General features: G+C 45.7%; 2 protein-coding genes across 4 annotated transcripts in view; one reads left to right on the top strand and one right to left on the bottom strand.

Annotated features, from left to right (window-relative positions):
- The window catches only part of LOC134299513 (zinc finger BED domain-containing protein 4-like), a 70,691-nt gene that overhangs the window by 55,656 nt on the left and 1,957 nt on the right, over positions 1–13,078 (bottom strand). The window contains exons 2-3 of one of the 3 annotated variants that reach the window (XR_010006733.1): positions 12,181–12,351; positions 7,613–10,990 (exon numbers count right to left, since the gene is read on the bottom strand). The gene's annotated coding sequence lies outside the window, so the exon portion shown is untranslated. Of the gene's footprint in view, positions 1–7,612; positions 12,352–13,078 lie in introns of those variants that run through there. The other 2 variants (XR_010006732.1, XR_010006734.1) reach the window with 2 other exon arrangements.
- On the top strand, positions 589–6,197 carry LOC134299514 (uncharacterized). The gene is made up of 2 exons (XM_062982528.1): positions 589–2,614; positions 5,826–6,197. The coding sequence occupies exons 1-2, from the start codon at positions 998–1,000 to the stop codon at positions 5,907–5,909; spliced, it is 1,701 nt and encodes a 566-aa protein (XP_062838598.1). The 5' UTR covers positions 589–997; the 3' UTR covers positions 5,910–6,197.

Raw genomic sequence — 13,078 nt, 5'->3', positions numbered from 1 at the left:
CACAAGTTTGGGTGATTTGCAAAACCTTTTTTTCCCAACGAAAAAAAACCGTCGAAATAAGAAAAATGACCTGTCGTGGTTCGAAACCGCGATATCCAGACGTGTGGACAATCAAGGTCGTATATTGCTTCACAAGTTACAAAAGTAACGAATTAGTAACGAGTAACGGGGAAATCGAATTATTTGAGCAAGCCTAATACACACCTACTGATTTTCACTTTTATTATGTGTATAGATAATGACAGCACATTCTGTCCTTTTCATATTTCAGAGATGATCTGTTACCTTTTAATGAAACCAAAGAACTACACAAATTACAAACAAATAAAAACAAAACGTATCACCACAGCAAAAAACAAAATTGATCTCCACAACAAGGAATTCAATGAGTTCTTCTCACAACCAATTTACAAAATTCACATCCACACACGTAATTTGGGCTTTTCCTCCTTATTCTCCAACATTGTCACATATCCAGCGTTCTGTCAGAGTATTGTAGTGCAGCAGCAGTAGTATGAAAAGCAATGGAGCGCAGAATGAAGCGACACTTCGAGACGTCAGTAAAAGCAATATACAAAGCTGTCATGGAACCCAGTGACAGGGCTTTGGTAATTCAGCCCTGTAACTGGGAGTCATAACATAAACAATCCCAGGAGCACCTGGCAGAAGAAGATAGAATATGCCTGGGAACTTGGGGCCGAAAGTATAAACAATTATAATTGGTCTAGTGTGTGAAAATGGTAGTAATGTGATATTGGGGGTGGGACTTGATGATGATATTTACGTGTGGTGTTACGTAGCATCAAAAGTTATAAAAATAGTTGTATGTAAACATTGGGTCATTCCTGACTTTTCCAAAGTCATGTGTTCTTCAATAAAGATTGGATTTGAGAGCAGCCATCTCTGATCTGCGTTCAGACTGATCCTTTGAAGTGAGCAGGACAATTAAGTCAGGAATCCAGTTCTCACCCTCCTGCAAATTTGCAGTGAAGTGATAATGAGCAGGGAAGGAGATCAAAGCCATGACGGAGCAAAGGGGCCTCCGCTGGGAGCTCTGCCGTTGGCAGAAGAGACATTGCAAGCCATAGCTTCCTCTACGGGGTACCCCAAGCCGGACGGCGTGACCCAGAGGATTCCCAGAGGGGGAAGAGGCGTTCCAGCGGCGGCAGAAACCAGTTGGGGATCTGGAGGAAGCATGCCGGAGACCGTGGCCCAGCGGTTATCCATCCTGGAAACTCATTTATCCAGGCTGTCGGATACCGTGGGGAGAATAGTGCCAATATTGGAAGAGAATCTCCAAAAAGAGCACATCCGACATGGCGCCGAGAGAGAGCCAAGCAAAGGAGGCGATTGGAGCCAGAGGGGACAGCGAGCTTCAACGCAGAGTCCCGCGGCGGCAAGGGACGAGGGAGACGAGGAATATTGGCAGGAGCTGGAGTTCAGAGACAGAATGGCACGCGAAGTGGAGCGCCAGCGAGCTCTGGGAACTCTGAGGCCGCCATCTCCAACAGAGCTCCCAACCCCCCGGATGGGCGTCGGAGTGGAAAGACCACTGGGGCCAGGGATCGGGTCCAGTGGATTAGCAGACGAAGGCGGAGAGGAGCAGGAGATCCAGGAAGAGGAGGAGGATGTGCAGTACGACGGGGAAAGGCGAGATGCGGGGGCTACAGCGAGGCCAGTATGCGGATGGGGGGAAGGGCCGACAGCGGCGGCAGGATTTCGGGAGCCGCGCAGAATAACCACCGGAGTGGGGCGCGGCGTGATCCAAGGAAACCCGATGCAACCCTTCCCCATGCCTCCCAGACAGCATCAACGGGCCGCTGAATGGATGCCAAGAAGGGAAGATCTCAAGCTAGAATACGGAGGGGAATCAGCCGAACTGAACTTTTTTCTAATTAGCATCAGGGGATACATGGAAGACAATGCACACACATTCCCCTCCGAAGCAAGCAGGGTTCGGGCCATCGGCAACACACTAAAGAGAGGAGCGGCCAGCTGGTATGTGCAACTACATGCCAGACAGGACCCATGCCTGAGGTCAGTGCCCCGCTTCCTCGCCGCACTGGAAAACCGGTTCAGAGACCGGCTAGAGCAATTGAGAGCTCGAGACCAGCTTAGAGGAATAAAGCAGAGGGACAAAACGGTGCCCGAGTACGCAGAGGAATTCCTCCACCTCGCGGAAAGGGTACCAGAGTGGTCTGAAGTGACCAAAGTGGAATTATTTAAAGAGGGACTACGCCCCGAGATTTTCAGCTGGGCAGCGCACAGAGATGACCCCGAAACGCTCCAGGGATGGATTCAACTAGCGGGGCGCGTTGAATCCACCCTGGCCCAAGTAAAGCGCTTCAGGAGCAGCGGCGGCCAGCAAAGACCGGTGGCGAGAGGTCGAGGAGAAACGAGGAAGCAGGAAAGACCCGGAGGGAGGCCGGGGATTCCCTCCAGAGGAGACGACAACAAACCTAAACCGGGATGCTTTGTATGTGGGAAGACGGGCCATCGAGCAGCAGAATGCTGGGCACGGAAGGGGGAGCCGCCAAAACCCTCAAAGCCCAAGCCAGCAACCGGGAGGCGTGCGGAGGAGGAGGTGCGAGCCCCAGAATCTTCAGAAAAATTGGTGAGTCGGGACAAACGCATGATAGTAGTGCCAATCTGCCTCTCGGGGCTAGAGAATCGGGCCACCTGCAAGGCATTTGTGGATTGTGGTTGTTCCAGGAATATTATAACTCCAGAGTTAGCAGGAGCGTTGAAATGCCAGCAGATGGCGCTTGACTCCCCAATTGCGTTTTCGCAGCTAGACGGATCAGTTGCTACTGGGGAAGTATCTACAAAGGAAATACGGGAGGTCCCATGTAAAATAGGCAAATGGGAAGGAAGAATATCCTTTGTGATAGCCCCTATTGCCACATACCACGTAATATTAGGGATACCATGGCTCGAACAGGCAAATCCCGAAGTAGATTGGAGAGGAAAGAGCCTAGCATTTAAAGAACAGCAGACGCAATGGGAGATAAGCAAGATTGCAGAAGAGGAGGACGAGGGAGATGAAGAAGGTGAAATAGACCCACTGCTATTGCCACCTGAATACAGAGACTTTGTGGATGTGTTCAATCAGAAAGAGGCAAGTAAATTACCTCCCAAAAGGAATATAGAAGTAGAAATTGAAATAACCCCCGGAGCAAACTTACCAAAACCAAAAGTGTATCCCATGTCTGTGCAGGAGAAGGAGGAATTGAGGAAATACATTGATAAAAACCTGGCGCGGGGCTTCATTAAGCCATCCAATTCTCCTCTCGGGGCCCCAGTGTTATTCAGGAGAAAGAAAGACAACTCCCTAAGATTGTGCATTGATTATCGAAATTTAAATGCAATTACTAAGGACAATAAATACCCTATGCCCTTAGTAAAGGATTTAATTACCGTATTGAAAAAAGGGAGCATATTTACTAAACTTGATTTAATTGAAGCATATCATAAATTAAGGATCAAACCGGAGGATACTTGGAAAACTGCATTTTCCTGCGCATTCGGCCATTTTGAATATAAAATTTTACCTTTCGGATTAAAAAATGGAGGCGGGTGCTTTATGCAGCTTATAAATGAAATACTGCACCCATTGTTGTACAGAGGGGTATTCATATTTCTTGATGATATCTTGATTGTGACTGAAGATAAGGAAAAGCACGTGAAATTGGTCCGGGAAGTTTTGCAGAGACTAAGAGAAGCAAAGCTGTACGCAAAACTGTCCAAATGTGAATTTAATAAAACTCAAATTGACTTTCTGGGGTATCGGATATCTCCAGAAGGGTTAGCTATGGATCCAGCTAAAGTATCAGATGTAAAAGAATGGGGAGTGCCTCAAACAAGGAGGCAATTGCAATCGTTTCTGGGGTTTGCAAATTTTTATAGATCCTTCATAAAAGGCTTCGCGCAAATAACCGCACCCCTTACTGAACTTTTAAAAACAAAAGGGAAAGGAGAGACAGCAAAAGTAAAAGCTCCTGGCGCCAAACTAAGTTGGACGCCAGAATGCCAAAAGGCATTTGAAACCCTAAAAGAATGCTTCACAGAAGGACCCATTCTAAAACACCCCGATATCAGGAGCCCTTTCATAATCCATTGCGATGCCTCAGACTGTGCGTATGGGGCAGTACTATTGCAAAAGGATCAAAATGGGAACTTAAAACCCTGTGGATATTTGTCCCGGAAGTTCAGCGAAACTGAAAAATGTTGGCCGATATGGGAAAAAGAGGCACTAGCCATATTAAAAGCCTTAGAATGCTGGCGACACTTTCTCGAAGGAAGCGGAATCCCATTTGAAATTTGGTCTGACCATAAGAACCTCCAGTATTTAAAGTCCCCTCGAAAATTGTCCCCCAAACAGATTAGATGGGCACAATACTTCAGCAGGTTCGATTTCCAATTAAAGTTTTTTCAGGGGAAGCAGAATGTCTTGGCAGATGCTCTTTCACGCATGCCTCAACACGAAGGAATACCCACAGCAAAAGAGGGAACAATATTCTCTGACAAACAATGGGGCTTAGCTGTCAGAACAAGAGCACAAACCCAAAAGGAGAACACTGCTATGGTTGAACTCGACGGAAAAGATAATTGGGGAAACGAGCTGAAACAGTCTTATGAAGGAGACCAGTGGATCGCATCCAATGCAGAACAGGGGGAGCAGAAGGGGGGATTTTGGTTTGTGAACAAGAAACTGTATATCCCAGCAACATTAAGGATCAAGATTTTGCATCGTTTTCACAACAACCAGAGCGCTGGTCATACAGGAATTACAAAAACAACAAAAGCAATAGCAAAACATTGCTGGTGGCCAGGGATGAGGAAGGACATAAAAAATTATGTTGTTCAATGTGATGATTGTGCCAGAAATAAATCGAGAGGAGGGAAGCCAATGGGATTATTACAAACAGTAGCAGAACCTACCAGACCTTGGGAATGTGTAGCTATGGACTTTGTGGGGGAACTACCGGTTAGCAAAGGACATCGTTATATTTGGACAGTATTGGACCTGTTTTCTAAACAGGCCCACTTTATAGCACTGACGAAACTACCATCAGCCGAGAAACTAGCTGAATTGTACATAAACCACATTTACAAACTGCATGGATGTCCCAGTAGAGTGGTCAGTGACAGAGGAGTACAATTCACAGCAAAATTTTGGGAAAAATTCCTGGAAATGCTAGGAGCAGAAAGGAGTTTAAGTTCTGCTTTTCACCCCATGACAAATGGGGCGGTAGAACGTACTCAGCAGACACTTGGGCAGTTCCTTCGAATGTACTCTAACATGAGACAAAATGACTGGTCTCGGTGGTTGGCTTTTGCAGAACTAGCTTTTAATTCGACTATACATTCAGCAACAAATAAAACCCCCTTTGAAGTAGTTTACGGGTATGAAATACAGCCTCTGCCCCAGCTGCCAAGATGGACAGAGAATGAGGGAACAGAGGCAGGGAAATGGAAAGCGCAAATGATGGAATGCTGGAGTCAAGTGACTGCATCCTTAAAAGAAGCACATAAAAAGTATAAAGTATTCGCAGACAGAAAGAGGGTGGAAGGTGATAAATTGGAGAAAGGAGATTTAGTGTGGCTAAGTACCCAAAACATCAAACTGGGGCTACCTTCGAAAAAATTGGGCCCTAAATATATTGGACCATTTAGAATACAGGGTGTTATCAACGAGGTGACTTTCCAGTTGGCATTGCCAAAAAGTTTAGGGAAAATACACCCTGTATTCCATCGTAGCTTACTGAAAAAATATATGGGTACTTTGGACAAAATGGACACATAGAATTATTGTTTTGTTTCAGGCTTGTGATGAAAGAAGAACCGAAGAGGAGGACGAAGAAAAGGAGGGCACCATGTCATGGAACCCAGTTACAGGGCTTTGGTAATTCAGCCCTGTAACTGGGAGTCATAACATAAACAATCCCAGGAGCACCTGGCAGAAGAAGATAGAATATGCCTGGGAACTTGGGGCCGAAAGTATAAACAATTATAATTGGTCTAGTGTGTGAAAATGGTAGTAATGTGATATTGGGGGTGGGACTTGATGATGATATTTACGTGTGGTGTTACGTAGCATCAAAAGTTATAAAAATAGTTGTATGTAAACATTGGGTCATTCCTGACTTTTCCAAAGTCATGTGTTCTTCAATAAAGATTGGATTTGAGAGCAGCCATCTCTGATCTGCGTTCAGACTGATCCTTTGAAGTGAGCAGGACACAAAGCTTTACTGAATGAAGCAGTAAACAGCACAAACAGACTCTTGCAGACAACAAACAAACACAGGACTGATCTGTTCTCCAACAGATCTCAAACTCGACTCAAACTCAAGACAGACTGAACTGATGCAATAGATATGCACATACTCTTGTGTCTGGATCCTCCCTAGTTCTAGCCACACACCAAGGTCATTATAGCTCATTAGTGATTAACTCTTTACACACTATCACACACTCTGGGGGATGCAATCTGACTGCAATACAAGCATGGCACAAATTACATTTAAACAATCTCATTACACAAATCTCACATTGACACGTTCTGCTGGCCTATTTATGTTAGATAAGCGAGACTCTACAGTTGTTATATTTCAGAAACTTTGTTTTTGTGGCTGCCACAAATTAGGTTGAATTGGTTGAAACTCTGAGATATTCACTGAAAAACTACAGCAAATTGTGCTGCAAGATGTGTGTGTGTCTCCCCCCCCCCACCAGCCGCAAAAACAAGTGCTTGTAGTTTAGTCAACCTTTTCCATGTTTTTATGATAGAACCAGTTAGGAGATGAAATTGACAACCCAGGAAAAAATTGTCCAGTAGAGTCTCACTTATCCAAGCTAAATGGGCCAGCAGGAGCTTGGATAAGCGAATATCTTGGATAATAAGGAGGGATTAACGAAAAGCCTATTAAACATCAAATTAGGTTATGATTTTACAAATTAAGCACCAAAACATCATGTTATACAACAAATTTGACAGAAAACGTAGTTCAATACGCAGTAATGTTATGTTGTAGTTAGTGTATTTATGAATTTAGCACCAAAATATCACAATATATTGAAAACATGGACTACAAAAATGGCTTGGATTATCCAGAGGCTTGGATAAGCGAGGCTTGGATTAGTGAGACTCTACTGTATTACATGGTGTAATTGGGAATGGGATGTTGTGTGGTTTCTGGGCTGTATGGCCATGTTCTTGCAGCATTTTCTCCTGAAGTTTTACCTGCATTCAAACACTGCTAGAACATATTGGCCATACAGCCCAGAAACCACACAACCACCCCTGTGATTCCAGATTGGAAATCCTTTGACAAGACAAGCAACAGGAATGCTCACAACGAGGACAACTGTGAGTGAGAGGTGCTACGCCATTCAGGACCAACGACTTTCTACCAGGCAATATTTTTTTTTGCATTTGAGTGTTTTTTTGACAATTGATAGGCTGCTGAGAAAATTTGGGTTTTGATATTATTGCTGTTTCTCACTTGCTTTTCAATCCAGTCTTAGTGTAATAATATACTTTGTTTGTCTGTGTCTTTGAGGCCACAACCTTCTTTAGCTGCATTCCGCCAGGATTTGTGTCTCCTCCCTCCTTTCTTTCTTTCTTTCTTTCTTTCTTTCTTTCTTTCTTTCTTTCTTTCTTCTTTCCTTCTTTCTTCCTTTCTTCCTTTCTTTCTTTCTTCCTTTCCTTCTTTCTTTCTTTCCTTCTTTCCTTCCTTCCTTCCTTCCTTCCTTCCTTCCTTCCTTCCTTCCTTCCTTCCTTCCTTCCTTCTTTTCTTCCTTCTTTTCTTCCTTCCTTCCTTCTTTCCTTCCTTCCTTCCTTCCTTCCTTCCTTCCTTCCTTCCTTCCTTCCTTCCTTCCTTCCTTCCTTCCTTCTTTCTTTCCTTCTTTCTTTCCTTCCTTCCTTCCTTCCTTCCTTCCTTCCTTCCTTCCTTCCTTCCTTCCTTCTTTCTTTCCTTCTTTCTTTCCTTCCTTCCTTCCTTCCTTCCTTCCTTCCTTCCTTCCTTCCTTCCTTCCTTCCTTCCTTCCTTCTCTTCCAGGAGGATTTGATAAAGAGATATTTATCCTGTCTCCATCACAGCAGCCCACGGTCTATTTATTAACCTCTGGCACCCTCTGATGTCCATTCGAGAAAAATACTCGCCACTGTCCAGGTGAAGGGAAATCTTTATGCGAAGCAGTGGGTGCCTCCGCACTGCAGAATTAATGCACTTTGGCCCCACTTTAATTGCCCGGCAAATTGAGAGTACAGTTATAATGTATAGAAAAACCACAAACAAAGTTAAAAACTTGGCCTGATACTAAGTGTCCTTTGCCCGGAAGCTGACCACTTGGGGTGAGTGCCTCTGGTGTTGCTATAAGAAGGCCCTCCTCCCTGGTGCACGTGGCCGGGCTCGGGCTGCATTGCAGTCGGTGGTCTGTGGTTTGCTCTTCTCCACACTCGCATGTCGCGGACTCCACTTTGAGGCCCCACTTCCTAAGGTTGGCTCTGCATCTCGTGGTGCCAGAGCGCAGCCTGTTCAGCCCCTTCCAAGTCGCCCCGTCTTCTGTCCGACCAGGGTGGAGAGTCTCATCCGGTCCCAGCTATGGCTTGAGATTCCAGGTTTTAGCCTGCCACTTTTAGACTCTCGCTTGCTCAGGTGTTCCTGTGAGTATCTTTCCGCATCTTAGGAAGCTGTTTCTTGATTTATGACATTGGCTTGCTGGCTGATAGCCAAACAGAGGATGGGGTGGAGACAGGCCTGTAGTGAGGGGGGGGGGGTTAGGGGTTCAACCCCCTCCCCCGAAATTTTTCAAGTTATAAAAAAAATCTCGTTTACTCATGAATTTTAACTGGTTAACCAAATCCCCATGCTAAGTCTATGAGACACAAAACATTAAGAGTCCCTCCAGGCACTATCTCAAGCAGATATTGACAGGTTTGTAGCGAGGAGGGGTATGTGCTAGGGGTTCAACCCCCCCCCCCCCCGAAATTTTCAAAACCCCTCCCGAAATTTTTTTCTGGCTACGGCCCTGGGTGGAGATGTCACTGCCTTGGTCCTTTCATTACAGGCTGCTACTTCTTGACGAATGTCAGGTGGTGCAATATCAGACAAACAGTATAATTTCTCCAGCGGTGTTGGGCGTAGACATCCTGTGATGATGTGGCATGTCTCATTAAGAGCGACACCCACTGTTTTTACATGGTGAGATGTATTCCACACTGGGCATGCGTACTCAGCAGCCGAGTGGCCAAGCGCAAGGGCAGGTGTCTTCACTGAGTCTGGCTGTGATCCCCAGGTTGTGCCCGTCAGCTTTCGTACCATGTTATTTCTAGCGCCCACTTTTTGCTTGATAGCCAATCAGTGCTTCTTGTAAGTCAGAGCACGGTCCAGGGTAACTCCCAAGTATGCTGATGTGCTGCAATGCTCCCGTGAGATTCCTTCCCAGGTCAGCCTCAGAGCTCGAGATGTTGTCTGTTCTTAAGATGGAAAGCACACGCCCACATTTTAGATGGATTAGGGATCAGCTGGTTTTCTCTGTAATAGGCAGTAAGAGCACCTAAGGTTTCAGAGAGCTTCTGTTCAACCGTTTCAAAGCTCCCTGCTTGGGCGGTGATGGCACGATCGTCAGCATAGATGAAACTCTCTGTCCCTTCTGTCAGTGGCTGGTCATTTGTGCAAATGTTAAACATGGATGGCGCATGCACACTCCCCTGAGGCAGGCTGCTCTTCCGTTGCCACCATTTTCTTCTCTGGTCCTGAAACTCAACAAAAAGTTCCCGTTTTGTAGCAGATTTCCTATGAAGCGGGTGAGGTGGTCGTCCTTTGTGATATTATAAGTTTTTCTCAGAAGGCAATGATTTAGAGTCATAGGCTGCTGACAGGTCTATGAAAACAGCTCCTGTAATCTGCCGCCTTTCAAACCCATTTTCTATGAGCTGAGTCAGGTTCAGCACTTGTGATGTGGAGCTTTCGCCTTTCCTGAAGCCAGCTTGCTGTAGAATCATACATGGGTCTATTTCCCCCTGTAATTCTATGCAAAATAAGTCTCTCCAGAACTCTGCAAAGATGGCACAACAAGGAGAATTGTCTATAGCTTTTGGGGTCATTACAGTCTTCGCCTGGTTTCAAGATGGCCATGACTCTTACTTTCCTCCAGATCTTGGGGATCTGACAGGACGCAATGCAGTTGTTATCAGCTTCAGCAGCCAGCGCCTTGCTTTTGGGCCAAAGTTCTTAATTTGTTCCATTATTAGATCGTCCAGGCCAGCTGTTTTGCCGTATTTACATTTATTGAGGGCCATGTCCAATTCCGTAAATGTAAAAGATTCATGAAGGTTGTTGTTCTCATTATCTGTCCACATGAAGAGAAATTATATGAAGCAGTGGGTGCCTCCGCACTGCAGAATTAATGTAGTTTGGCCCCACTTTAATTGCCATGGAACCGGCAGTTGTAAAGTGGTACCAGACCGCTATCACTCTGCAGTGTAGCTGGGCCGTAGCACAGCCGGTAAATCACCAGCAGCAATAAGATCTACCAACCAAAAGCTGGCCATTCGAAGCCTGGTCGGGGTGAGCACCCAACCGTCAAGCCCAGCTCACTGTTTACCTAAGCAGTTGGAAAACAGCTTAGAGCTGTAAATAGAGAAATTGGGTACCGCTAATTAGCTGGGGAGGTATTTTACAACACCATGAAAAACAAGACCAGAAATACAATGACCAAAAGGAAGGTGGAAGGAGGAAGTCCTGGTGGCTCTTTGTCATCGAGAAGGGAGCAACAGCACCCCCCGTGACTGAATCCGAACTCAACCTCCAAGGCATTGAAACTGGACTTTGAGACAACATACCTCCTTTCTGTCTGTTCTGTCCTGTCTGTCCCCTTTGATGGACTGTCACCTTGTCGCGTTGAGGGGGCTTGCGTGTCCCAGTGAACCTGCGGGCGCAACCACGGAGTCATGCACTCCCAGGAAAGGCCACAGGGGAGAAACCTGACAAAGAACAATCCAAAGACCCAAAGACCTCAACGGCGGAGCGGGTGGAAGATAATATGGCACAGGCTACAATGGCTGCGAAGGCGGACGAAGGCTGCAACAGATCGAGAAGCCACTGTCGTTGTGTTAACCACGCCACTGTTTGGGACCCTCACTCTGTGAAGACTGTGTGTTGGCGAGCTGTGCACCGACCTCCACACATTAAAAATATTCATGCACAGGCGTCTTCCAAGAAAAAATAAAAGCAAACCAAAAAGTCCCATGATCCGCGAATGGTGACGGGGGTGGGACTGTGAAATCTGGAATCCTCTAGTCACAGACCGGCACGCGGGCGGTGGGTATGGACTCAGTCGTTCTACTTGAATGACTGAGCCAGCCTGTGGTGCAGCTGGTTAGCAGCCAGCTGCAATAAATCACTACTGACCAAGAGGTCATGAGATCGATGCCTGGGCCGGATTGAGCTCCCGACGGTTAAATAGCCTACATCGCTGCCCACCTAAGCAGCTCAAAAAACAGTTGCATCTGTTGAGTAGAAAATTCTAGGTACCGCTTATGCGGGGAGGCTAATGTAACTCAATTTACGACACCATAAAAACTTCCAGCAGCGTGCAGAAAGGAATGAGGAAGTACTCCATCAAGGACTCGGTGTCACAAGTGGACGGTGAAGTGGCAGCTCCCCCGTGGCAGGAATCGAGCAGACTCTCATGAAGTCGGAAGCTGGGAAATGTTAAATTGCCTCTTTGTGTGTCTATATGTCATATGTCTAACAATGGCATTGAATGTTTGCCATGTATATAATAATAATAATAATAATAATAATAATAATAATAATAATACTTTATTTTTTTCTATCCCGCCTCCATCCCCCCGAAGGGACTCAGGGCGGCTAATATGGGGCCAAGCCCAAAAACAAGGTATGACAAGTTAAAACATGTATAAACAGTATCAACACAAAAATTGAGTAAAATAAAACAGATTAAAACATAGTAATCCCATATAATACCATAGTAACACTTTCTGACTTGACTGCCCCCATCCCATCCACTAGTGGTCATGTTTGTTTTTATCATTTTATCTTTTATCTGGTTATTATGGTGTTATATTGTATATATGCATAGTGATCCGCCCTCAGTCCCCTTTGGGTGATAAAGAAGGGCGGAATATAAATACTGTAAATGAATAAATACCTCAAGGTCCGAGGCAGCTGAGTAGTCTGGCGGCTGTGTCCGTGACTGAGCAGCCCTTCTTAGGACCCGCTCTGCTCACCCCACACGGGGAGGGGGCTGGGAAACGTGCCCTGAGCATAGCCTGCCTCTCTTATCCCCGACTGGACCGCCGCGTCCAGAGGGGTCACCACCCTGCGGCCAAAAAAGGAAAATGAACTTTTAAAAAATGTTTTATTCTTTTTGATACATCCCAACAATTAACTATTTTTTGCCATACATAACTTAATTCAGTATACATTGTTCCAAAGGAAACTATTCCTTAAATGACATTTTAAACAGTCCTTAGAAATGAGCCCCGGTGGCGAAGTGTGTTCGGCTGAGCTGCCGAATTTGCAGACAGAAAGGTCCCAGGTTCAAATTCCAGAGCAGCGTGAGTGCCCGCTGTTGCTCCAGCTTCTGCCAACCTAGCAGTTCGAAAACATGCCAATGTGAGTAGATCAATAGGTACCGCTCCTATTGGCGGGAAGGTAACGGCACTCCATGCAGTCATGCCCATGGCCACATGACCTTGGAGGAGTCTACGGACAACGCCGGCTCTTGGGCTTAGAAATGGAGATGAGCTCCAACCCCCAGAGTCAGACATGAGTGGACTTAACGTCAGGGGAAACCTTGACCTTTACCTAGAAATGTATCACCCCCCACCCCCTGGAACAGCCATTCAAAATATTGTCAATACATAATTTAAACGTGTGGAACGCCTGGTTCAAGGTGCTGTATCTTTCGTCTCCGTCTATTTTGTCGATTGGCACAGTCCATTTCCTTAACCAGTCTTGATCTTTTAGGCTATTTGTATATATATTTTTCTTTTGAATGATGAAGTTATTAATTATATATTCTGATATGTAAGCCCACCAGGTTT

The sequence above is a fragment of the Anolis carolinensis genome, chromosome 5, assembly GCF_035594765.1.
Source record: "Anolis carolinensis isolate JA03-04 chromosome 5, rAnoCar3.1.pri, whole genome shotgun sequence".
In the NCBI taxonomy this organism is placed as follows: Eukaryota; Metazoa; Chordata; class Lepidosauria; order Squamata; family Dactyloidae; genus Anolis; species Anolis carolinensis.
The sequence above is the reverse complement of the archived record's forward strand: the minus strand, read 5'-3'. Positions and strand labels throughout refer to the sequence as shown.